This window comes from Benincasa hispida, chromosome 2, assembly GCF_027475165.1.
Source record: "Benincasa hispida cultivar pf3 chromosome 2, pf3_genome.v1.1, whole genome shotgun sequence".
NCBI classification, from domain to species: domain Eukaryota; kingdom Viridiplantae; phylum Streptophyta; class Magnoliopsida; order Cucurbitales; family Cucurbitaceae; genus Benincasa; species Benincasa hispida.
In genome coordinates, this window is record NC_143479.1 from 33,252,007 (window position 1) to 33,279,367 (window position 27,361).

Sequence of the window (27,361 nt, forward strand, 5' to 3'; positions counted from 1 at the left end):
ATATCAAATCCTAATCCTAAAATATTAACAAGATTGACATGGGCATTGATACCTGATAAAAGAAAGACTCCTTCTCAGAGGCTTCAAAATCGAGCCTACATATTAAATATCTCAAAGTTAGTGATGATTAACCATCATGAGTTGGCCTAGTGGTAAAAAAGGAGACATAGTCTCAATAAATGGCTAAGAGGTCAAGGGTTCAATCCATGGTGGCCACCTATCTAGGAATTAATTTTCTACAAGTTCCCTCAACACCCAAATGTTCTAGGGTTAGGCGGGTTAGTGATGATTTCGATCATTTCACTAGAAAACTTGAACTTCTCAGAGAAAGTAATCAATTTGGCCAAGTTTCTGAACTAATTATAGTAGAATTATTACTCTTTTAAAATAAGATAGGAGCTTTTCTTTGATAAAAGGAGAACAAAAACAGAGAAAGACTATCTAAGAATGAGAATCATCATTTCCAATCGAAAAAAATGGCTAGTAGGTATCGATCATAACATTGACTTTTATTCAACAAAAAATTATGAATAAAAAGGCGAAGCGTACACAAAAAAGAGAAACAACAATGTTCCCACAAGTTTGAGGTAGATTGACTCTATTTTGGCCAATTTTGATTAGAGCCCAGCAATAGAATACGATCGACAAGATCATTCATAGGTCTAGTTGCAAAATGCAGAGTTTAAAGATTCTTTCTTTATTCTACCCAAAGAAAGCAAAACAAGGTCCTCACTAGCTGCAGCAACAAAAAAATTATTTTCCTTGATGAAAGGATGTCCTCAAGAAAAACAGAAAGCAAAATGAAAACATCACAAGGGAGGGACATCTGCCACCAAGAAGAGAATCGATGATGTGCAGGGGAAGCAAAGAAACAAAAGCAGAAGAGACGACCTTGGGATGCCATGTTGCTATAACCCTTTTTTTTTCTTTTTTTTTTTTTTATGGGAAAATCAAATTTCATTGAGAAAAATGAAAAAATACAGGGGCACAAAAAACAAGCCCTCAAAAGCAACCCTCTAAAGAAAGGCTTCCAACTAAGCATGATCCACCAGGAGATATAAGAATTCTCTGAACATTTTCTCGAGTGTTTATACTACTGTGAGAAAGAGGAAAACTTAACCATTTTGGAGAACTTGGCAGCTTCATCCTTGCAAGAGATGAAGGGTGGGACCATCCTTAAGTTTTCTGGTCTAGACTAGCACATTTCATGAATGGCCGACTGGTTTTTGAATTTTTTTTTTTTTTTTTTTTGGAAATGAAACAAAAAATTTCATTGATATAATGAGAAGAGACTAATGCACAAAATATTGACCTCCAAATGAAGACAACATAAGGGACAAAACCAACTGAAGAATAGCTGACTATTTGTTGCAAATATTGTTAGAACACCTTTTTAACTGAAGAGCTAAGATTTTATGAGCCAGTGCTATTATTGCTACTTGTTGAATTCTTTGGAAGTAATCATATGGATCTATTTGTATTATGATACAACTGTGCAACTCAACTAATATACTGTAGTTGTGCTTAGTCATATGGTTAATTGCATACCATTACATACAGCCTTACCCGTTTCTGTCTAAGAAATGTGAATCCAAATTTTGTAGGAAACAAAAAGATAAGAAAGCATACCAGCCCCTTTTCATTAATTGAGCAGCCACAGCAGAAACCTTTGCCTGAACATAGCGCTCTGGTGAGCTTGCATGTTGCATTACATAGCACAGACAGAAGCTGCATGTTGAATGCAACATATTTATCCATAAATCCTTGATTGAAAGAAAATAAATATTTCTATAAAAATAAGTTTAGAACTGCTTAACAAATAACAACACAAAAAACAAGTTCTTAATTGCTGCACAACTAATGCACAAAAATAAATAGTTGAATGGATTTTTTGGAACAAAACGTGAAGCCATTGTTATTTTAAAAAGTAAACAATAAAAACACCTGATACAATTCACACAACCCATACAAAGCTATTTAAAAAACTTCCCAATTATAATACAGAACAAAACAGAATGTCCCTCAAACTCCCTATCATAAGATACCTTTTTAAAAAAAGAAACTTTTCATAAAGTAAATGAAAAGATGTGAATGCTCAAAATACACCATGATAAAAACCAATGGAAAAACCACCGAAAGCTTTTGATAACGAACACTAATAAGAAGCTTTGAGATGTGTTTATTGAATCAAAACAACCAAAATGAAAAATAGAGGAATTCCGAAATAGTCTCTGATTTCTGTTCAACCAAAATTCTGATCGAAGAGCTTTTAGCAACATTAATCCAGAGAAGAGTCGCCAATGGAGCAAATTGAAAATCCAAAAGAAGTTGCAAAACATTGGCTTTCAAAGTATTGGAGAAAACCCAAAGTAAGTTGAAAATTCCGAGAAGCTTGATCCAACATGATACGATGAACATAGGAGCAAACAAAGAAAATATGATACCCACAAAGAACATTTAGCTTAGCACAAGCTAACGCTTCCTCCCAGACTCTCACCACCGTGTTAAAACACTTCTGATTCCTTTCCAGCCACATATTCCACAAATTAGTTTACGGTATTAATTCACAGCTTCCTTGCTTTCCATTTCAATGAATACCCACATAACAATTTTTCTTTTACAATATCTATTAGTATTCAAACCAGCTGCATGTTACAGGACAATTATCTTATCCAAGCACATTTAATTATCAAGAAAAACTCATAAAATCTTGATATCCTACATAGGTGGCCAGGTGTCGTCTGACACCAGGCCACCATAGGTTTAATCATAATTTCCTATAGTTTCTTTTACTTCTTTCACATGCCTTAGTGACACAAAGCCAATCCAGGGTGGTTGATTCCCAGATAACAATTATTTCACACTTTTTTTTTTTCGAGGGATAACTTCTCTTTCTGTTAATGGACAATACTATAATAAGATTTGTAACTATATATTTCATTTCTCAGTTACTCGTGCCTTTGCCGATACATTTCTATACACTTTCTATATCGTCTCCATGCAGAAAAAACATCTAAGAATTTCAACAATTGAAGACATGCAAGTCCAACAAAACATTGTAATGGCCTTTCTCAATTTCCTCCTCCTTCACGCCATGAAGAAGAAGGGTTTCGATTATTATATCTTCCCATTCTATACCATTAGTTCCCTTACGCTTTCTTTTCTTCTCAATATTTACATCACCTATTGGAGCATTGGAAGGAAGCATAATCCTCTGGATTCTCTTCTTAGCAGCAATTATTTTCTCCTTACTCCTTTTGTATGCATTGCAACTAGAAACAAACGATGGTGGGATACCCTGCGACCCTATATCAATCTCCAATAATTGCTGCAAGAGAAGCTTTTTGCTTAATTCTGATTTCCCCTCCCACCACTCTGTACTCGAGTAAAAACCAGCTTTTCTTCCCTGCTTTCTTCCATAGACCTCGTTAATCCCGCCGATGACTTGAGATGAGCCATTTCATCTAAGAATTTATGGTAGATCAAGGATAAACATTCATGAGAAATATTGAGCCTGTTCCCATTATCACAACTCGATTCATCACGCCAACTACTGCCTTGTAACTCAAAATACTGAGAATCATCTTCTAAATTGTTAACCTCACTCTCATACTCTAGCTCTTTTCTTAAACACTCACTCACTGCAGACTGCAAATCAACCCCCACATTCTCCAAATCCTTCCCCTTACCACTGGCATTTGACATTGATTTCAATTCCATATATTGAATCACAAAAGGAGCATTCACCAAACTCAAAAGGAGATTTCAATTCCATTATTTCACACTTTTGGTTAAATGATGAAAAACTCATGATAGCCCCATAAAATCTAGTAGATGGTTGATTCCACAAACTCCTATAAGGAAACCATATGAAACAAATCTTTGGCATCCACCAAACTTGACGAACATTGAGAATGATTTTAAGCCACACAAAGGACGTTAATCTTCAAATTGAAACTCTTCAAACAAAGACTAAATGAACATCTTACCCTTTTTGAGGGAGTTCATTCCCAAATCTTTGAAAACAAATTGAATCCAGAAGTCCAACATCTTCATACAATTTATGAACTAGAGATCGAACCAAGAAATGACCATTTCAAGAACTAATCAATTCCGAAACCAAACTCAGCTCACTCTGCTCCTCTTCCTTCAAATTTCTTCTGCCATACCCCAATATTTTGTTTCTAAATCCCACACCTCCTAACTGTTTTGCATTTATCTACCACCAAGTGCCCCAAACCATTGCCAAAATAGCACAAGTAAATTAACAATTCCTTTTGTCCTTCCAGTGCGCCTAGCAGTTTTAGAAACATATTGCAATGAAACACGAAAGCAAAAAGTACAGTATTCATAGAAGTAAAAAATGACCTAATTAAAGATCTCTTGACATCAGCAGTAAGAAAACTCCACTCTCTAATAGCAGCATCTCGAATTGCACCAGCAGCTTGAAATCGTGCATTAGCTACCTGAGAATTTTCTGGATAAGACATCAACAGCAAAAATCAGCACTAAAACCTGAGAGATCATCTTTTGCACCATAATAGGAAAGCAAAAGATTCATGAATCTATAGTTTTTTCATTGTGCTTTGAAGAACTTGAACAGACTCAGAAAAAACACAAAAAGAAATAGAGGGAGGGAGGCAGGAAGATCTATATAGAGCAAGCATACAAACATGGTCAAATCAAATATATTTTTTTTATGAAAGAACCATGAAGAATTGAACAAAATTATCCTTTAAAAAGGAAAATCTTTTTGTTGATTAAGAATAATATCTACAGCTACAATTGCTTAGAAAATTGGTTGCATCTCTAATACTCCATACGTGTACTTGATAAACCCTGTAGAGTTCATATCTAATAGTTCATTAATTAATCCTTCCAACTGGACGGCCCACCAGATATTAACAGATTGACAAAAAGCAAGATTTTATACAGAAGACTACTTCTTTCCCAACACATAAACACTATAGGACTGTTTATAAACATAAAATTTCTAGTGGAATCATTCTGATCGGAACTAAAAATTAATGGAAATATTAATAGTGTTAAGAAGGAAAACTACAAGTTCGCCAAATACTTTGAGAGACATGGATTTTCACATAAACTATGTCCAGAAAACTGTCTTCTTCACCCTCCTTGCTTGCGCTATTCAAAACAACTCTTCAATAACCTACTCCTTAACAAATGACAAATATGCCTTGGCAATCCTAAAAATATTTCTATTATTTATCTTACAAGATTCCTAACAAATCCATGATCATGAGAAACTCGAAATGCATCCAAATTAACATACAATAGCTTAATGGTCAAAATTGCGGCCTATCATTTACTAAGCTTACATGAAAACATGTCTTCAAGGTTGTGGCTCTCTAACAAATTTGAACAATTCTCTCCTTTGCAAAATTGTTCATAAGACATACATACTAGACTGAAATTGGGATAGGACTTTGATAATTACACAAAGCTTCAGTAAAATCACTTAGGGGTTGTTTGGGATGCAGAGTTGAGATAGGATGTATGAAGTTCATATATCTGTAGAGTTCATATATCTGGGGAGTTCATATGTCTGTGTTTGGGGTGCAGAGTTATTTGGTCTGAGTTCATATGTCTTTGTTTGGAGTGTAGAGTTCATATATCTGGGTATCTGATGCAGTTTTTTTAAACTTTTTTATTCAATAATATACTTCTATGATTACTATTTTTGTTTTGAAACTTTTTTATTCAATAATTCTACCTATATTTGTTTGAATAAAATATAGATTTCAATTTTTCTTTAATTTTTAAAATTTTTCTTTTTTCCTTTCTTTCTTTCTTTCTTTCTTTCTTACTTTCTTTCTTTTTGGGGTAATAAACAACAATTAACCCATTACATTTCTTGTAGAAATATGTTTAAATAAAATGAGAAACTAAAGCGAAATCAAAATTTTTTATTCTAGCTAATTTTTCTCCATGAATTTCATTATCTTCTTTTTTTTCTTCTTCTTCCGATTGTTGCTCTATATTTTTACTATGGCATGAATTTTTTTAATTAAATTACCCTATCATCATAACAGCCAATGGAATGTCACCACATTTCTTCAACAATTTCACTTTCATTTCCTCCAAATTTAGAGGGTCATTAAAGAACAAATTTCTATTTTTCACTAATTTTTGCTAGAAAATGTTCCAAGAAATTTTTTTTCATTTTATGATTTTTTTTTTTTGTTACATGTTACATATTTTTCAACTACATACATATTTTTTGTCTAAATATGCTTAACATCATTTGATATGTGAATTCAATTAAATAAAAATATCTTTTACAAATTTTTACATATGAATATTGCACTTAATGTAGACAAAATAATATTTTATATATAATCAACAACCCTACAACATACTTTAACAGTCATCAGTCTTATAGTAGTCGGAAGTGGTTGTCGAAGTTGATTATCGAAGATGATTTTTGATGGAGTTTGTAGTCGGAGGTGGTTGTCGGAGCCTGAAGTTGGTTGCATGAAGGTGTATTGGAGTTGGTTGTCGAAGTTTGTCATCAGAGGTGGTTTTCGAATCCCGGAGTTGGTCGAACGAAAGTGGTCATCAAAGCTGATCATCAAAGATGATTTTCGCTGAAGATTGTAGTCGAAGGTGACTATCAGAGCCCGAAGTTAGTTGCATGAAGGTGGTACTAGAGCTGGTTGTCGGAGTTTGTCGTCGAAGGTGGTTGTCAAAGCCCCAAGTTGGTCGTTGAAGTTGCTCGCTCAAAAGTGATGATCCAAGGTGATTTTTCATCGGAGTTTGTAGTTAAAGTTGGTCGTCGGAGTTTGGTGTTGGAGCCAATTGGTCGTCAGAGTAGGTAGCACAAAGGTGGTCGTCGGAGTTGGGTCACTGGAGGTGGTTGTCGAAGCTGGTCGCGCGAAAGTTATCGGAGCTTGGAGTTGGTCGCCGGAGCTGTCATCGCAGGTGGTTGTCGGAGCTTAAAGTTAGTTCTCGGAGTGTAACAGTGGCCGATGGGTAAAGCCACTAGAAACATGGGAAGAAGCAGTGTTTTAAAAGTCACGGCCAGGCGCACGCCTAGGCAAAAGGCACAACGCTGGCGCCTCGTCTCGGAAAGGCTTGGCACACGAGGGAAGGCGTGCACCTTCCAGCGCCTTCCACGAAGCGCCGAGGCGCGCTTAGGCACGCCTATGCCTTTTCTTTAATACTACCTAAATAACATTTTAAATATAATATATATATATTTATAATTTTTAAACCTAAATCTCCAACAAGTCATGTATGAATGACGACTACACTGCACAAAAAATCAAATCTTATTGGACGGTTGCTTCTTTTTCACAGTTCCATCTCCAACAATTCGGTAAGTCTTTTCATCTTCTTCTTCCTTTTTCTCTTCTTCTTTCTTCACCAAATCTTCTTCTTTTGATCCATTCACGATTTCTTAAAAAAAAAAAAAAAACAGAACTTCTCTTCTCTTTTCTTCTCCTTTTTCTTCTTCTTCTTCGTCTTTGATTCTTCATTCTCATTCACGGTGGTTTCTTCAAAAGAAAAAAAATCAGAACTTCTCTCCTCTTCTTCATTCACGATTTCGTCAAAAAAAAATAATAATAATCAGACTCTCTTCTTCTTCTTCTTCTCTTTCTTCTTCTTTTTCACGGTTTCTTCAAAAAATAATAATAATAATAATTCAGACTGTCTCTTCTTCTTCCTGCATTCACGGGCTCTTCAAAAAAAAATTCAGAACTGTCTCTTCCAAACTTTAGTTACTTTCTTCTTCTTCTTCAAATCAAAGTCTCCAAAAAACAGAGTGTGACGTGTCCAGTTCTGTTTTTTCTTCAAAAAAATAGAAAGTGTGGCATACGTGCCGGTGTCCAGCCCTGTTTTTCTTCAAAAAAAAAAAAAAAGGAAAAAGAAAGAAAGAAAGTCCTCTTTTTTTTTTGCTGCCAGCCACCATTACTTTGCTGCCACATTGGAATCTTTGTTTTGTCATAAAAAACAAAGAAAGGCTTCAAAACAGAGAAGAAAACTCTATGAAACAGTAGCCGTCATAAAAATTCTGGTCATCTTGGCTCCCAAATCCCAAATCCTAACTTTTTGTGATCAATTTCGTAAGGTAGTTACTGATCAAGTTAAGTTTCTAATAATTAGATAGGACGGTATAAGAAAGGATCCGGGCATGGAAATATGCAAAATTGCAAAATGATCAAGATGTTAATACATTAGTGTGTGGATTTTGTTCAAAAGTAACAAAAGGAGGAGTTTTTAGAATGAAACAACACCTTGTTGGTGGTTATAGAAATGCCACGACACGTATAAAATGTCTGGATCACATGAAGGAAGAGATAAAAGAGTATATTTGAATAATAGTCCAGACGAACTTATGAAAAAGGAGATTAAAGATCAAAGAAATTTGATTGTAGACATTGATGTGGAAAACTATGGTATTGAGGACGAGGACGAAGATGAAGTGTGCATGAGTAATTCGAATAAAAGAGTGGCACCAGCTTCAAAGAAGCCAAGACAAAAGGTCCAATGAATTCATATTTTACACCGAACCCGGAAAATGTGGTGCAAAATAGAAAGAATAACAAATGAAAGGGAAAACAGACTACGATGAATAAGGCATACAAAAAGGAAATGAGGAGGCACATCATTCAAAGAATTGCTCGATGGTTTTATGATGTGGGAATACCTCTCGATACAAAAAGGAATTTAGAAGCCACAATGAGTTGATGAAGAACCATAAGGTAGAGTGGGCCAAGGTTGAATGTACTATTATGGCTGATGGATGGACAGATAGAAGAAATAGGACATTAATTAACTTTTTAGTTAATAGTCCTAAAGGCACCATGTTTATTGAGTCTATCGATGCTTCATCTTATGTGAAGGATGGAAAGAGAATGTTTGAGTTGCTCGACAATTTTGTAGAATGGAGAAGTCAATGTCACACAAGTTGTTACAGATAATGCTTCAACAAATGTTATGGCAAGTAAGAATGCAATACTAACTCTTTCTTAAATTTGTTAGTCTTACCTTACATTTGTTCTTACACATTTAAAAAGCCTAAATATGTTCTTATTTTACTTTGTTAATACTTAATAAGGAGATTGTTAGAAGCAAAACAACCACAATTAATTTGGTCTCCATGTGCCGCATTGCTTGGATTTGATGTTGGAGGATATATACAAGATCCCACATATTCGTAAAACACTGAAAAGAGGCATGGAGGTTAGCAATTTCATTTACATTCGTCCTCAATTGTTAAACATGATGAGGTGGTTTACTAATCAAAAGGAGTTAGTTAGACCAGCTAAGACTCGCTTTGCGACAGCTTGCATAACATTATCAAGTTTACATCATCAGAAAAACAATTTGAGAAAGATGTTTACTTTGGAGGAGTGGAAAAACAGCAAATGGAGTAAAGAACAACGAGGAAAACAGGTTGTTCAAACAATTTTGTTGACAACTTTTTGGAATACCATCATATTTGCTCTTAAAAGTATCCGGCCCTTTATTGCGCGTACTTAAGTTGGTGGATGGTGAGAAGAAGCCTCCTATGGGATACATTTATGAGGCTATGGATAGAGCTAAGGAGACCATTGCCAAATCCTTTCATGGTAAGGAAGAAAAGTACAAAGATATTTTTACAATAATTGATCGATGATGGGAGCTTCAGTTGCATCGTCCTTTGCATGCAGCGGGATATTATCTAAACCCAGAATTCTATTATTCAAATCCGAATATTAAAGTTAATGATGAACTTGTTAATGGGTTGTATTTATGTATAACAAAGATGGTTGCTTCCTTGGACATTCAAGACAAGATACTTAGAGAGCTAGCCAAATACAAGAAAGTTGAAGGACTATTCGGATAGTCTTTAGCAATAAGACAGAGAGACAAAATATCTCCAAGTAAATTTTAACTTAAAGTCTTTGATTAAAGTATATTGAATATCATTTCAAATTGAAAGCTACTAATAAAGTTTTGATCTATAGTAGAATGGTGGAATGATTTCGGACAATCAACTCCAAACTTGCAAAAGTTGGCTGTGAGAATTTTAGGTCTCACTTGTAGTGCTCTGGATGTGAACGTAATTGAGCGTTTTTTAACCGGTTAGGTATCTTCCGTTATTTGTAGTGCCTCTAGATGTGAATGTAATTGAAGTTGACAATGAAATTTTCATTGTGTATACTTGTAGCTTCATAGCAAGAAAAGGAATAGACTTGCTCAAAGTCGTCTGAATGACTTAGTATTCATAAAATATAATAGAGCACTGAAGCGTCGATGTAATATTTGGGACATCGTCGACCCTATCTCTTTAAAAGAGATAGATGATAGTGATGAGTGGCTTATTGGAAGAATGGATGATGATTCAGAGGAGGATGATGATCTTGTTTTTTACGACGATTCTTTAACATGGGGCGATGTTTCAAGAGCTGTTGGAGCAACTTGCCTATTATTCTAGAGTTGGTACCTCAAGAACTATGTCTAAGACTAACGCTTCATGTTCATCTTCATCTTCCACACAACCACCGTCCCAACCCACCCCCACACCAATTACTTTGGATGGCTCTGAGACCGAAGAAAAAGATATAGATGGTTATAAGTTGAATGATGGAGAGAATAGTGATGAAGACCTATTTAGTGAAGCTGAGTTAGATATTTAAGATTTTAGAATTGTATTTGTGATTGTTTTTGTGTCGTTTCACGTAACTTAGTGTTGAATGACAATAAGTCAATGACTGATATTTAAATCTTATATATCTCTTCTTTTTTTTTGTATAATCTTCTTTAAGTCACATTTCTATCCATCTATGTTTTGGTATGTAAATAAACATATATGTATATATATTTATATATAGTGTGTCTCACGAAAAAAAGCCCACGCCTCTTTGTGTGCCTTGCGCGTAGGCTCCAAAGGGCCATTGCACCTTAGTGCGCCTTGTGCATTTTAAAACACTAGGAAGAAAGGAGAATTGGGGTGAGTTGGTAAAATATACCAACTCAACTCTACCAACATTTAAAGTTGGTGGGCCAAACAATGAGTTGGTATATTATACCAACTCAACTCAACTCATGTTGGTGAGCCAAACACCCACTTAGACAGACTAGGCTGAACATCATCTCAAACAATCCTATATGCAAAAAGGTCACCCACGTGAATCAACTTGTTCACTCTAATAATAATATAAATGAAAAAATGTTTACAATATAATAATTCAGATGTCACATGTGGTTACTTCGTGAGGTTACAAAGTTGTTTATGCAGTAAAATGCTAAATGATTAAGTGTGCAACATGTTAACCTCCATATGATGGGGTTCTTTGAGGCATATTTCATATTTGGCTCAAAATTAATCGAAGTAAATGTCATATTTTGGGTCTCAATTGCAATCAAGAGAGGCTTTGGAGTTGGGCAGATTTGGTTGGTTGTAATATTGGCTCATTTCCCTCCTCCTACTTTGGCCTTTCTCTTGGAGGAAACCCGAGGGCTATCCCTTTACAAGACCAGATAGTTGAAAAAGTGAGGAAGAAATTGGGCCCTTAAATGAAGTGTTTCTTGTCCAAAGATGGAAGACTTAACCTGGTAAGGTCCGTGCTGAGTGACATTCCCATTATTATCTTTCCCTTTTTCAAGCTCTTTGTTTGGTTTCCAACTATATCCAGAAGCTTATGTGGGATTTTCTATGAGAAGGAAAGGATGAAGGGAAGGGTTCATATCTGGTTAGTTGGGAGGTCATTGGGAGATCTGTGAACTATATCTGGCTTTGGAATTTAAGGTTCGAAAGCGAAGCCTTGTTGACTATTTAGCTTTGGTGTTTTTCCCTTGAATTTGAATCTTTATGGTATAGGATTATTGCTAGTAAGCATGGCTCCCACCCCTTTGAATGGTCCTCGAGCAGGGTTAAAGGCACATACCGAAATCTATGGAAGATATTTCTCTTGAGCTCTCTTCCTTGAGTCTTGTTCATTGTGTGGTGGGGGAAGGTAAGGAAAAGTATTTTTGAGAAGGAAAATGGTTGGAGGATAGACCACTCTACTTTACATTTCCTCACTTATATCATTTGTTTTCCCATAAAACAATGTTTGGTCTCCAATTTTTTGGTCTAGTGGGGAGCTTAGTTACTTTCACACTTAGCTTCCGTCAATCGTTTTTCGATAGGAAAATGACGATGGTTACCTCTTCTGTCATTGATTGAGGAGTTTATTTTTAGGTTTGGGAGAAGGGATGTTTGTGTTTGGAGTCCCGATCCTTTAGAGGGATTCACTCGTATTCTTTCAATATTTATTGCACCTTTCTCTTATAGTAAGTTGGTCATTGACGTTTTGGAGAGGATTAAGATTCCTAAAAAAATTTTCTTTACCTGACAAGTTTTACTCGTTTGTGTGGACACTATGGATAGGTTTTGAGAAAGATCCTCTCGTTAATGGGCTCGTTCTGTTGTTGTGGGAAGGTGGAAGAAGACCTTGACCACCTTCTTTGGAGTAGTAAGTTTGTGAGGTCTATGTGTTCTTGCCCATCAAGAGATGTTAAGAGTGTTGGTAAGGGAGTTCCTCCTCCATCCACCTTTCAGAGAAAAATGTTGTTTTTTTGTGGTTTGTTGGGGTGTGTGCTCTGGTATGGGATCTTTGGTGAAGAGAAATGAGGAGTGTATAAAGGCGTGGAGAGGGAACTTTAGTGAGGCTTGGTCCTTAGTGAGGTTCCATGTCTCTCTTTAGGCTTCGATTTCGAAGACTTTTTGTAATTACTCTACAGGCCACATTTTACTTAGTTGAAACCCCTTTCATTTAGAGGGATTTTTGTGGGTTAGGTTTTTTGTTGCTCTTGTATTCATTCTTTCACAGCAATCGCTTCTCCTTGCAGCAGCAACATGCTATCTTGCAAATACTAAGAGATCAAAAGTTCATGAATCTTCAATTCTGCCTAGTCAGTACTATCAAGTTTTTGCCAGTTTTTTGTTATTATAGAGCCACTTCTATTAATGGTAATAACGGTCCCTTTTGGTAAATTCAGAGGTCAATTAGCTATGAGTTTGAAAAGCCTAGATTTGTACAGCTTTGAGTTAAGGAAGCTCAGTCTCTTGAATCATGTAGAGGAATAAATTTCTCAACATTTGTATTTTTGCAGCCCATAGACTATATTTGATTTGTAAAATTTGGCGTAAAAGTCATGTAGTTCGTAGGACTAGAAGGCCTTCAAATTTATTACAATTCAAAATTTCTTCAGCAAATCAACTTACCAAGAATGAACTGGCATGTTTGATATGGATGAGGCGACTGACGAAGTGATAGAATAGTTGCCTCAGCTGCAGATGGATTGATGTGCATCTAAAAAAGAATATGCATAAAAAATTGTGTTCCCAAGATAATGAATTGAGCAAACATTATAATAAAAAAAAGCTTATAGAACAGCATTAGCTTGGCCATCGATGCATGATCACAAAGAACGTTAAAAGTAGCATTTTGGAATATATATAAAATCAAAATGGGTTTAATTAAATCGAAAGGACATAAAAGTGTGACAAAAGCTAAGACCTAATTTACCGTTGTTCCTTAGTAGCACACAAGATCCAAATTATATGCAAATTTCTTTCTAGGTATCGAAGGAATTAAAGACTCTATATTGGCTAAAAACTAACGATCACAGAGACACCAAAAGCACCATTTTGGAATTCATAAAATCACAAACAGGTACAATAGAAAAGGCCATAAAGGTGCACAAAAGCTTTTCTGAAACTATCATAAGTTTTCAAGACAATTTTACCACCAAAATAATTAAAAACTGCCTTGGGTCCGGTTCCTATGTTATCTATCGTAGCCAAAATTATTGAACAGTTCGTCAGAGTTCCAGACCGCCTCACTTCTACAATATCAGCCTCTTTTAGCTTGTCCAGGAAAAGAGGATAATCCTAGATCCTTTCAGCCTCTTTCGAACTATTTGTCATTGGACTTACCAATAGAGTTCACCCAACAAGTTGACAGAATCTCCTCTAGTTGAAACTTGTAATAATTACTAATATTTACCAGAAACAAAAGAACTGGGCAGTCTTTTCTCATTCACAAGACTGATTGGGCTTAGTATTCATATATTATAATATCAACTCATGGGCAAATGGGTTCAAAATGTTTTTACTTCCCTTTACAGTTACAAGAGATTTCATCCAATCGAACATTCTAGGGTTAGTCAAATGGTTATAAAATTCCTCTCTTTCGATTCAGTTCCCACATCTGATCTTTTCCAAGCAACCAAAAACAGTAGTCAAAGTGAGTAAAACCTGAATGGAACTGCAGGCAAGCTCAATGGCTTGCATGGTGGCCTGAAGTTGAGCCAAGTTTGAAGGCCCACTGGCATCTTGAAAACCTTGCATCTTCGTACAGTAGATTCAATACCGGAGGACCTCAGGTCAGAGGTCCGGATTAAAAATTTCTTGTAATACTCGATGATTACGGAAAAAGTGATTGTTTATAGATAAAAATAACGGATTTAGAAGAGAAATGATGACCGGAAAGAGTTGAGAGTAATGAGAAATCTCTTTGAATTTGACCCAAAGATTGAAATAGATTGGCAGTTTATGAACATGTGAGGAAGCGCGTCTTGGTGTGTGGTTTTAGGAGAACACCGCAAATTATTGGGTTTTTGACGAAAATGAAGGGGACTGAGATAAATGCAATTGGTTATTGATCAAGGAATTTATAAGTTTTTTTTCTTTCTTTTTCAGAAGGGATTTATAAATTCATAACATTTGCCCCAAATATTCTGTAAATAATTTAGTGTATAATTTGTTTCAAAATTATTAAAATTTTATATTAGAGAAATATTGTTGTTTTGCTAGAAGTCGATGGTCGAGGATTCGATTAATGTAGGGGTCGAACGTTGAGAACTCGACAAACAAAGAAAAACTTGGAAACAATATGTATATTAGGGTTGTCGAAGGTTGAAGTTTCGACATACATAACTCGACAAATAAAGAAAAACTTGGAAACAATATGTATAAAGGGTTGTCGAAGGTTGAAGTTTCGACATACATAAGTCGAAACTTCAATCCTCGACAAGTGAAATCTCGCTAATTTTATGATGAGGATCTCGCTCTAGAAGTAAATCTCGCTAATTTTGTGATGAGGATCTCGCTCTAGAAGGATATCTCATTAGAAATGAGGATCTCGCTCATGAAGATCCTCATGAACGAGATCTTTATGAGTGAGATCCTCCTCATGAGCTAGATCCTCATTGTTTTTTTATTTTTTTTTTATGGAAATATGTTATTTCTATTTACTTGACTTTATTATTTGAATTTACTTGACTTTACTACCAACGTGGTTGCTACTTACTTTCAACTAACATTCAAATTAATTTCACTCTTTAATTAATGAGGTTAAATTAATTTTACTCTTTAATAAATGCACTCAACTCTCCCCAACGACCACTTCTTTCTCCAATGCACCCAACTCTCTCCAACTACCACTTCTTTCTCCTTCTATTTATATATGACTTCCTACTCATACGTTTTATATTTCCACGGTCTTTCTCCATTATATTTCCACTGTCTTTTTCCACATTTTATATTTCCACCGTCTTTCTCCACTAAAAAAGGTATGCTTTTGTTGGTTACTCTTTAGTTCAATTTATTTTTTTTGTTGGTTACTCCTTAGTTCAATTTATTTTATTTTATTTCTAATCTAACTATCATTATTTTCTGTTTCTTGTAGGGTCCAAACTAATTGCACAAATCAGTTCTAATTAGTTTGAGGAGGTTTGTTATTTTTCAGAGTATCTTTCGTTTTTTAGGACTTTTTTTTTAATGGAAATATGTTATTTGTTAATTATTGGTCACATTTTTTTGGAATACTAGTTCACAAATTTTTTTATTAATGGTTGGCGACATTATGTTTTTTAATCTGATACTTCTCAAATTTTTGATGAATTATGGATGAAATAATACTATTATGTAATTTTTTTTTATCTAATAATATGTTCATTTCAATGGGTGAAAAACAATGAGATCTCGCTCATGAGGACTCCTCATGAGCGAAATCCTCCTCATGAGTGAGATCTTCATTGTTTTTCACATTCTCTGATACTTCTCAAATTTTTTTATGAATTATGGGTGAAATAGTACTGTTATGTAATTTTTTTTTATCTAATAATACATTCATTTCAATTCTTTTTTTTTTTCAGCTTCAATAAGAACATATTCTATACATTTTTGTGTGTTATTATCAAGTTAGTTTCATGATTAATTTTAGTATGTCTTACTATCATTTCACAATCAAAATTGAATTTTTTTTAAAAAAAAAATTATGTAATTGTAATGAAACGATGGTATTAATATTATAACCAATGTTTAATTTTTGAAAAATATAGTTTCTAATCGGTGACATAAGAATTAAAAAAACATTGCACTGATTCATACAATCGGTTCACCAAGTTTAGAAAGTATGGAAAAATGTATATTTTTTTTCTATGTACATCGTTTTAACACATCTTTCGGTGAAAATTTGTTGTCCTAGGAACTAAGAGTATGACAAGTTTTTAGAAGCTAATACAAATTGTTCATAAACCAATCTAGGGAAAAAAATAAGAAGAATAAGAAAGAGAGAGGAAAAAAAAAAAAAAACCTACTAGGCCCTTAAAAAGACTTAACTAAAATACCCTCAACCCTATCCTTAGGAAAAAAAAAACCCTCTAAGCCCTTGAAAACATGTATTTTTAGATTATTATAGGTACATTGGGAAATAATGCTATAAATCTAAACTATAACCTAATATACCCAATACCGACGCTTGACATCGTTTGCTATTCTTTCTCAATCATGAAACATTATCCGCCAAATACCTTACTCTTTCAGGAACAACTTGTGTATCCCTTTCCCTATAAAGATAGATATTGTTGAAGACCTCTTTTCGATCATGAGAATTATTTCGCACTCTCAAATACAGTTGTTCATAATACTAACCACGTTATTGAACAGCTACCGAAGGATAGAGAGACAACCGACATATGCTAGGCACTACATTAGGCAGTTGACCTTCTTTCGCCTAATTTACGAGAGTGACTTGGCATGTCGTGAAAGCACCCGAATGGATAGACGTACCTTTACGATTCTATGTAATATGCTACGGTCGACTGGTTGTTTGGAACCAACAAGATGTATGGACGTCAAAGAGATGGTTGTGATATTCCTATACATTCTTGCACACGATGTCAAGAATCGAGTGGTACGCAGAAACTTTTCGAGGTCTGGTGAGACAGTTTCGAGATATTTCAACGCAGTTCTTAGGGCAGTCTTACAACTTCACGTTGTTTTGTTAAGAAAACCAGAACCGATCACAAATACATGCATCGATGGAAGATGAAAGTGGTTTCAGATACAAAAGTACTCAGTTTTTTATATGAATACGCCATAAATATGCATGCAACGATAGATTTTTTTTTTTTTTAATTCATTCTGATCATTTGAGAGAAACATAATTGTCTAGGTGTGCTAGACGGCACATACATTAAAGTGAATGTTAGTATCATCGATCAACCTCGATATAGGACGAGAAAGGAAGAGATTGCCACAAACGTTCTTGTGGTGTGTGATCAAAATGGGGAGTTCGTCTTCGTTTTGCCAGGGTGGGAAGGGTCTGCAGTCGATTCAAGGATTCTTAGGGATGCAATTTCGCGACCATATGGATTGAGGGTTCCAAAGGGTATTATAATAACCATATACGTTATTTAAACATGCGTACATGCCACAACACATGTGCATGACATTTCGAAACGTGTACAGGATACTATTACCTATGTGATGCTGGATACCCCAACGCTGAAGGATTCTTGGTGTCGTACAGAGGGGAACGATACCATTTCTCCGATTGGCGTGGAGCAGGAAACGCACCGACAACTACATGAGAATTTTTCAACATGAAACATTCTTCAGCAAGGAACGTTATCGAGCGAGCGTTTGGGTTGCTGAAGGGGCGGTGGGCTATTCTTAGGGGAAAATCATTCTACCCAATACAAGTCCAATGTCGAACAATAACTGCATGTTGCCTTATTCACAACTTGATGACAAGGGAGATAGGAATCGGTGCAATACTTGACGTGCTCGATGAGGAGAATTTTGCATCAGTTGGTCTTGATGGGGATCATATTGAATTTGTTGAATCATCAGAGGAATGGACCAAGTTCATGGATGACTTAGCGGTCGAAATGTTTACTCAATGGCAAAAAGCCTGATTATTCAATGTTCATTGCTTACTTTTCTTTTACTACTGAATGGAATTTAATTATGGAACATTCCAAGTATGTCGTGAAAATTTTTTGTGCTAAGACTCTGTGTGAACAAGTTAAATTGGAACATATAATTTCAGCAATTTATTCTTTGTTTGTGCATGTGTTTAATTTATAGCATCTTTTCATTCAACAAACGTATGCATGCAACATAATGGCAGGAAATGGTAAGAGGTCTAAACACATATGGTCGAAGGTGGAGGACGCTAAGTTGGTGGAAGCTCTATTGTATTTGGTGCAGACCGGTTGGAGGTCCGACAATGGGACGTTTCGATTAGGATACCTACAACACTTGGAGCGAATTCTGCATGAGAAAGTGCCCGGGTGCGCACTGAATCAGAACACCATTGAATGCAAGGTGAGAAGTCTGAAGAAACAATACAATGCAATATCAGAGATGTTAAGTCAGTCGAGGTTCGACTGGAACGAGGAGTTCAAATGTGTCCAGGTCGAGAGGGAGATTTTCGATCTTTGGGTTCGGGTAAGATTCTAGAAAAAAAAATGTACGGGTACGTGTTATAATATAAATATTAATAATGTGTATGTGTATCAATGCAGAGTCATCCCAATGCGAAGGGGATGTGGAACAAGCCATTCCCACATTACGATGACCTCTCCACCGTATTTGGGAAAGACAGAGTAGTAGGGTAATCAAGTGAGGACCATACGTGATGGCGACGAATGCATTCAGAGAGTTTGAAAATGAGATTCGACTTGGATCACATGACTGTCACACCTCTGAGGTTCGCCAGATAGAATCATCATTAAATCAAGATGAAATAGATGAAGAGCCAGCAGAGCAATCTACAGGTAGAGCGAGTGTATCTGCCGAGTCATCTCGAGGCAGTAAGAGGAAGAGGCCATCATTCCAAGCTGAAATGATCGACATCATGAGATCGACTGTTGAGATGCAGAGCACACACATGGGTAGACTTGCATCGTGGCAAAAGGAGAAGTATGAGCTGGAGTTCGGGCATCGGAAGGAAGTAGTAAATGCCATATACAACATTGATGGCCCGATGAGGATAACCAAGTTACCCTTATTGACCTCGTTGTCACAGACATTCAGAAGATAGATTGCTTCCTTGCAGTACCAGAACACGCACGGAAGAGGTACTGCCTCCGTCTACTAGGAAGAAACATGTAGACTGACCACACCCCTATATTTTGTTTATAATTCTTTTGGATAACAACAAATGGAAATTGGACTGTCATGTCGAAAAGAATGATAACTTTTGCATACTTGAAAACATGTAATTTTTGTGTTTGTAAATATAACTAATATTATAAGTATAAAAAAGAACATATATTTTGTGAATTTTTTTTGGATATATATACATACAATATACAATATACCAATTAATTGAGCAGCAATATGAAATATATTTGTTGGTATGTTTTACCGATTGAAGAGAATTAGAATTATTACAGTTTTTTAAAAGAATATATGAAAAATAATCTATTATGTTCTACAAATTGAGAAAAAAATTGAGATTGTCCAGTTTATGTCATAAATGATTTGAGAAAATACGTGTATATTTGAAAATTAATCAACAATAGCAAAGCATAAAATTAAAAAATAAAAGAATGAAATAAAAAACAAAAAGAAAAAAATAGAATTAATCTCATTCACAAAAAAACTGCATCAGATCCTCCAACTCAACTCAACTCTGCACAACAAACACAGAAAATTTAACTCCCCATATAATTTAACTCCCCATATAATTTAACTCTCCAGATAATAATTACCAACTCAACTCAACTCAACTCTCTACTTTTATCACATAACAAATACCCCCTAAATGATGTTAGTAAGTAGTTAGACTAGCTTCTGTGAGTTTCTAAGATCTCTTCCTATGTTAGTGTTTGTTATAGATGCTGTCATATTATAGTTGTGAAGAGAATAGCATCGCTAAATATGCAAGGCAATAGGGAAGAATTTGCAGACAGTACGTAGTCTCAACTTAGTGTCTTCAGGTTGTACATTTCATCTAAATTTGATGTTTTTAGTTGCAATTTTCTCTGATGTTTGCAGATAGTGCATAGTCTCACCTCAATTTGATGTTTTTAGTTGCATACAAAAATGTTCTGGTGAGTTTATGACAAAGTTTTTCATCGATTTACTCTTAAAGATATTTGTACATACTTATAATTTGATTTCTAATGAAGTACTTGCCAACCCATGGATTATAATATATTTTTGAGTTATTTTTCTCCCAACACTAACTTTAGATGTTCCATATGCTTTTCTACACTACTGGAATATACTAATATATCGTCAATGAAAACTATCACAAACCGATCTAGGTAAGGATGGAATATCCTATTTATTTATATATCGCAGGAGCGTTCGTCAGACCAAACGACATTACTAGGAACTCATAATGTCCATACCTGGTCCTGAAAGCAGTCTTTGGATCATCCGCCTCCTTAACCTTCAATTGATGGTAATCGGATCTCAAATCTATCTTAGAGAATATCGTGGTTCCATTTAACTGATCGGAGAGATCATCTATATGAGGTAATGGGTACTTATTTTTAATTGTCACCTTATTCAACTGTCTATAGTCTATACATAAACTGAATGTATCGTCTTTTTTCTTCACAAACAAGAGCCGCGCTCACCTGCAGCACACTGGGTCTGATGTATTCCTTATCAACAAATTCCTATAACTGAACTCTCAACTCCTTCAGTTTCGTTGGCACCATGTAGCGCCATTCTACATGGTGCCTAGGAAATAGGTGTTGTACCTAGAACTAAATCAATAGTAAACTCAACTTCCCTGTCAGGTGGTAAACCTGGTAATTCTTCATGGAAAACATCTAAGAATTCTTGTACCACAGGTACATCCTCAGGTTTCAGCTTCCTATTTTGTGAAACTACCACGTAGGCTGAATAAGCTTCACATCCCTTACTCAACAGCTTCCTAGCCTTCACTGTCGATATTAAACTACTTAGAAGTATTCTTTTACTTCCTACAAGTGTTATCTCTTGTTCACCTGGCTTCCTAAATACTATCTCTTTCTTAAAGCAATTCACAGTAGCATAATGTTTACTCAGGAAATCCATGCCTAAGATAACATCAAATTCTAACAACTCTAGTGGAATCAAGTCAACCCATAAACTCTGGTTCTTAATAACTATTTCATAATTCCTGTAATACTCATGCACAACTAAAGTATCTCCCACAGTCGTAGAAATAAACAAGTCCTCATTCATACGCTCAAGCACTTTATTTATATGCAATGCAAACATGCTAGATATGAATGAGTGTATTGCATTAGGATCAAATAACACATAAGCGAACTGATTACATAAAGTTATCGTACTAGTTACGACATCTGGAGACTCTTCCGCTTCCTGGTGGGTCACAGTGTATACCCTATCCTGCTACTACCGGGGTCGTCTTGCTACCCCTTTCTGCTTAGCTGCATTGGATCCCTCACCTCTAGCTCCGGTCATTTTAGGTTGGTTTACAACCTGGGAAACTACCCTTTGTTCACCCTGTGCTTCGCGAGCTAGTTGGGGACAATCTTTCTTGAAGTGCCCCGCCTGTCTGCACTGGTAACAAACGTTTCTGCCGCCATAACATATCCCTGTCTGGTGCTTACCACAATTCGCAAATAGTGGCTTCCTCCCTATACTAGCTACTGACTCGCTAATACGACCTGTTACTGACCTACTACTCGGTCCAACTGCAGGTCTTGACCGCTTCCTACTTGAACCTTGCTGGCTCGCACCTCTCTAACTTCTCATACCTGACTGTCCAGAGAACGGGGGTCTAAAACTCTTACCTCTCGTCTCTACTGGAGTCTTGTGCTGCTCTTCCGCACCCTTCTGGAGTTGGTCTACCTCAACTACACTCCACTTAACTCTGATAGCTGTCTCAATCCACCCAATTAGCTATAGAGGTAACGAGAGTACGTATCTTTTTAACGGGTCTCATGGCCATGAGTGGATGTTGGGAGCTTGAGCTATGAATGCCCGTTTTCAACTAAGGTTTAACAGTATGATTGATTATAATGCTATGATTAATGTATGATACTATGTAAGTTGCTTGAGATTATTTCCAGCATGTTTATTTATTTACATTAATACATATGAAAGGCTTGAGAAGAAATGTATTTCTATAAGTCACTCACTGGGCAACCAACTCACTATTTTCCAATGTTTTCATTCTTTCCAGGTAGCGATCAGTTTCCCCATGAGCTTGCCACCCAAAGTTCGGAGATCGAAGGAAGAAGCTTAGGTTAAGCTTGTTTTGATGTACACATATTTGGATAGGTTAAGCATGTTTTGATGTACACATATTTGGAGAGGAGTTTGGGACGTGAAACTTTTTTTTTTTCTTTTGGGACCCATGTTTATTCTTATCATTTTCATTGGACATATGTTTGTTTTTGGAACTGTAATTAAGTCTTTATGCTGGTTAATGTCATAGTTGTTTTTCTGCCTAATCGTTCTTGCATATTGAGATTTCAAGCAGGTTTCACTTAAGTTAGGTAGTAAGTGCTGGCAAGTAAGTCGGTAACTGTTGTCATCATATCCTCTTTTGGTTTTAGAGGGTAAACTAAGAGAGGTGTGACAGATACGCTGAGAATCGTTGAACCGTGTAGGTAAGCGCAGGTAGGCATTAGGTTGCGATGGAGTGTGTTGGGGCGCGACTGGATGAATGCATGAGGCATGGGTTGATGTGCCACAAGTTAGGCACATAGGCTAGACAATTGACACAAGGGCTAGCTAGGCATTGGACCATGCGATGGGCCGAGCAAGCGTGCAGGAGGTAAGGTTGAACACTAAGGCAATGTAAGCTAGTTATGAATTGTTAGTCCCTAAAAGGGGGCCAATGCTAATAAATAGAATGCGTTGTGATGTCCATAGGTTTGACTCCAAAGGAGGGTACCTTAGGAGGATTGTCAAAGACAGTGAGTGACTTTAAATGCTTTAAATGCTTTAATGATTGCTTTATGAATGATTTAGCAATTCATATTTACTGAAATCTATTTATGACAACTAATTTCAAATAGTTTCCAATGTAACCCATCTCTCTTTAATGGCATGTTTATGCATCGACTTAAACGCTTCTAAGTATGTTTATGTTATGTACTGCGATGATCATGAAGTATGCATTAGTGTTGAATGCCTTAGGGCAAATAAGTCATATAGAGATAAGAATATGTCAGAAAGTATGAATAACTTAGTACTGAAGGACTAAATGTGAAGGTATTGGAGCTCAATCCTAGATATGAGTTCTAATGATAGGATCTAGTCTACGTACACGTAGGACAGGCAAGATTAAGAGAAAGGTGATGAACAGAGGCGACACACCTTATCCTAGGAAACCATGAGAAAGACTAGGTAAGGTGATGACAAAGGTGACACACCTTAACTTAGGTTAGTACGGGGTAAGGTGATGGACAAAGCACCTTAACCTGGTATAGTGTGAGGAAAACTAGGTGGAAGGTAGTGGACAAAGGTGACACACCTCAACCTAGAGCAGTACGAAGAGTTGGACAAGAGGACTCCTTTTCTCAATTAAGTAGTAATGTAGTTAAGTATAGTGGAGAGTTGGACAAGAGGGTTCTCTCAGGAAAGAGGCCAAGTATTGGGAGTTGAGCAAGAAGGCCACTCTCAACTGAGGAATAGTCCAACTATGTACAGATATGATATGTTATGCTATAAAGTTTAATGTGAATGTTGTTTACCTAAGTTTATATTTCTAGTTAAAGCTTTCAGTTTTACTATCAGTCTTATGTATGATGCTTATGTTTTAAAAGTTAGTCACTCACTGGGCTTCTAGCTCATGTTTTCAAATGTCAACCTCCCCCCCCCCCCCGCTCTGCCATTCAAAGATACAGGTTGAAGGAAGTTTGATTGATGACTCTGTAATTGTTAGTACACATGTTTGTCATACGGGGACTAGAGTTGTTTATTGGATGTACATAAGTGTATTTATAAATAGTTTTATGAAACCTTGTAATGTAAATGTGTTAAGTTTCGAGCGAATTTGTTCAATATGTTGATAAAATGTGTGTATTTAGGGTTTAAGACAGATTAAACACGTTAGTTAGGCAGTAAATGCCGACAAAAGGATTGTTAACTGCTGTAGTCACATTCTCTTCTAAGTTAAGAAGGTAATTTGGGGCAAGGTGTGACATCTCAGGTTCTGCGACGAATTGAAAATCTAATTGGGGCAAAGCTATTTCATGCAGCAGTTCAACTACATGTTCAATCTGCATTAATGCTTAAGCGAGAAGAGCTTCAAATGGTAAGTTTATTAGAAAACTTTAATTGCTCAAAGGTGATGTTTTATTCATCAATTGCTTTGTATTCATTGCTCTGTGTTTGGTTGGTAGAGATTGGAGAAATGAAGAGGGATAAAAGGAAAAAGGGGATGAGACTGTGGGTAAAGGGAGTTATTTTCCATCTCTTTATGTGTTTGGTAGGTAGAGAGGCGGGATACTTAACGCGTTAGCTACAACACTGCACGGGTCGATACGCACAGTGCCTAGTATCCATCGTTTACGACTAGGACTACTGGGGTATCTAATCCCATTCGCATCAAAGCATGCTTCATCCACCCTTGTAGGTTCTTTTTCAATTTAATACGAAGTCTCTCATCTAATTTATTTTCATATATAGTTGCACAACCTCAAGACCACATGCAATCTTGATGTTGACTGCCTCTACCAGGTCTTTAAGAATAATGATGAATTAGGTACCATCCTCAATGTCATTAAGGCCCTTTCATTTAGTTACTCTATTACTTTATGCTCCAAAAGAATCCTTGATTTTTGTCCCTTAGTTAATGTTTCAAGAATAATATTACAATTTGAAACATTTTTGTTTCTATTGTTTCTTGTATTTCTCTTTTAAATGTTGCTCCAAAAGTACCCTAAAAAATTGAATTGATCTGTTTGAGTAAAATTGTTATTCCTTTTGAAAACGGATTCAAGTTCTTCATTATTAAACATATGTGAAATGTGAAATGTGCAGTTGAATCCTTGTTTAATGAGATGGAAGTAATTCCTTTGTTTTTCATTGATCATTTTAACAGATTTAGATTGTTTTCAAGTGAGTTATTCAAAACCATTTCTAGGCTTTTCAAAATTAAAATAATGGTGTATTGTTGTGAGTTTCATGTCTTGTGTACTTTGATTGAGTTTTGTCTTCTTGCTTGGATGGCCACCATATCATGGGTTCAAATTGTCGTGCTCTCATAGTCAATACAATTCTCTTTGTAATCTTTTTCTTTATTCAATTGTGATTTTTTTGGGTGTAGGCTTGGAATCTAAGGTTTATAATTGCTTATTTTATAGGGTGAAAGAGTATTTTCATCTAAATTGTATATTTAGTTGAGTTTCATTTGTTGGATTAAGGAAGCATGTAACAGAAGAAAAACAGGATCATTAAGCATTTTAATTCATTAATGTTGGCTTCAAATTCATCATGCTCATAAACTAAAAACAGAGTTTCAACAATAATGTTTGAAGTACCTCTTGAATCACGAATTCCAGCTGCAATCCTCCCTTCGTTTGGATGTAAACCACCACAAGGTCTTCCCTACTATTCTCTTGGTGCCTTAGATTGAGTTGTGGAACTCAAAATAAGCTTGAATTAGGGAAATGGAGGAGAAAGGTTTTTTGGTTTTCAGCAGAATGAAGACTTTCTTCAAACAGATTTTTCAACCAAAATCTCTTTAATGCATCACCCATTTCCACTTCAAAAACTGAAGTTTATATTGCATGACATTCAAGGAACAAAACTTCTGCATGAATTCCAGCTCAAGCTTGAGAATTTGAGCTGTAAAAATAGTGGAACCATGAATGAGGTACTAGGTGAAGAAGTGGGAAGTTCCCACTTTTCCACTTTTCCAATTTTTATTTCAATTTTGAAACTTTTCCAAAATTAAAATTCAAAAATAACTTTTCAATTTCAATTCTTTAATTAAAATTGAGTTTTTACTAATTTTACAAAAATTAATTCAATAATTAATTAAATAATTTAATTAATTCTAATTAGTTTAATATCAAATATCAAATTAATTAATCTCCAACTCCACTATCATGAATCCCTATTCATGAATTTGATATCGTTTAGCGTCGTACGTAGCTACAGAATCATCAAGCAAATCGCTTAGCACCACACATAGCTACACGAACGTCTAGTGCATCGCTTATTGCTTCCCGTAGCTACAGGATCGTCTGTGCGCACAACTTCAATGCCTAGCACCTATGCTCGCGCACATCTGATGTTGCCGCATGCACGCTAACCTCTCAAGACTTGGCTGCCGCATGCCTTGGTCACGCATAGCTTTCCTTCTCTCGGCCATACTTGGCTCCCTTAAATGCTCATCTAACCTCTCAAATGAGTAAATCCAACACCCTTGACACAACTCCAACGCCTAGTACAAGGCCAACGCATGGGCAAACACTTAGCCAATTTTCTAGTTTCTAACGCATGGTTACACTTGGCCAATTTTTCTTGCTTCACCCAAGAGTCAAGCTTTAAAACTTAAACATTTCTTCTAACTTTTCACCCCTTTTCCCTACAATTAATCATTAATTCTCAAATCAACCTACTCACCATACTGGTCTCCGTATGGAACATACTCAAGTAGAGAAATTAGGGCTCAGTGTTTACATTTACCTCCCCCTTAAGAAAATTTTGTCCTCGAAATTCTACTACAAGTCCGTCAATTAAACAACTACAGATACTTGTTTTTCATTTACTCCTCAGCTTCCCATGTAGCTTCATCATTGCTATGGTTTCTCCATAGTACCTATACCAAATGTATTGTTTTATTCCTCAAGACTTTCTCTTTTATATCAAGAATCTCCACTAGTTCTTCTTCGTATGATAAATTCTCTTTTAACTGCACTGGTTGCTTAGGTAACAAATGGTTAGAAACTGGCACATACTTTCTTAGTATTACCACATGAAACACATCATGGATACGAGATAACTCTGGAGGTATTTCTAACCTGTAAGCCATTCGGCCAACTCGTTCTATTATCTCATATGGTCCAATGTACCTCAGGCTTAACTTTCCTTTCCTACCAAACCTAAGTATTCCTTTCCACGGAGAAAAATTAAGAAATAATT

The 27,361-nt window shown here is 35.9% G+C and overlaps 2 protein-coding genes and 1 pseudogene across 2 annotated transcripts in view; 2 read left to right on the top strand and 1 right to left on the bottom strand.

Moving 5' to 3' along the window:
- LOC150037841 (exportin-4 protein) overlaps positions 1–14,651 on the bottom strand; it is a 15,247-nt gene extending 596 nt beyond the window's left edge. The window contains exons 1-5 of the mRNA XM_090311043.1: positions 14,255–14,651; positions 13,220–13,307; positions 4,369–4,477; positions 1,630–1,728; positions 53–95 (exon numbers count right to left, since the gene is read on the bottom strand). Coding sequence (XP_090167169.1) covers positions 53–95; positions 1,630–1,728; positions 4,369–4,477; positions 13,220–13,307; positions 14,255–14,347 — 432 coding nt within the window. The 5' untranslated portion in view covers positions 14,348–14,651. The remainder of the gene's footprint in view (positions 1–52; positions 96–1,629; positions 1,729–4,368; positions 4,478–13,219; positions 13,308–14,254) is intronic.
- Positions 6,750–10,707, top strand: LOC150037842 (uncharacterized; annotated as a pseudogene).
- Positions 14,652–18,409: 3,758 nt separating the features above from the next.
- Positions 18,410–18,906, top strand: LOC150037843 (uncharacterized). Its single transcript, XM_090311044.1, has 2 exons — positions 18,410–18,736; positions 18,814–18,906. The coding sequence occupies exons 1-2, from the start codon at positions 18,410–18,412 to the stop codon at positions 18,904–18,906; spliced, it is 420 nt and encodes a 139-aa protein (XP_090167170.1).
- Positions 18,907–27,361: the final 8,455 nt, after the last annotated feature.

Excerpts from the sequence above, each read along its gene's own strand:
- LOC150037843 (XM_090311044.1), top strand. The coding sequence starts at position 18,410 with ATGGCAGGAAATGGTAAGAGGTCTAAACACATATGGTCGAAGGTGGAG. Across the intron at positions 18,737-18,813 it reads TTTTCGATCTTTGGGTTCGG|AGTCATCCCAATGCGAAGGG; the intron begins GTAAGATTCTAG and ends GTATCAATGCAG.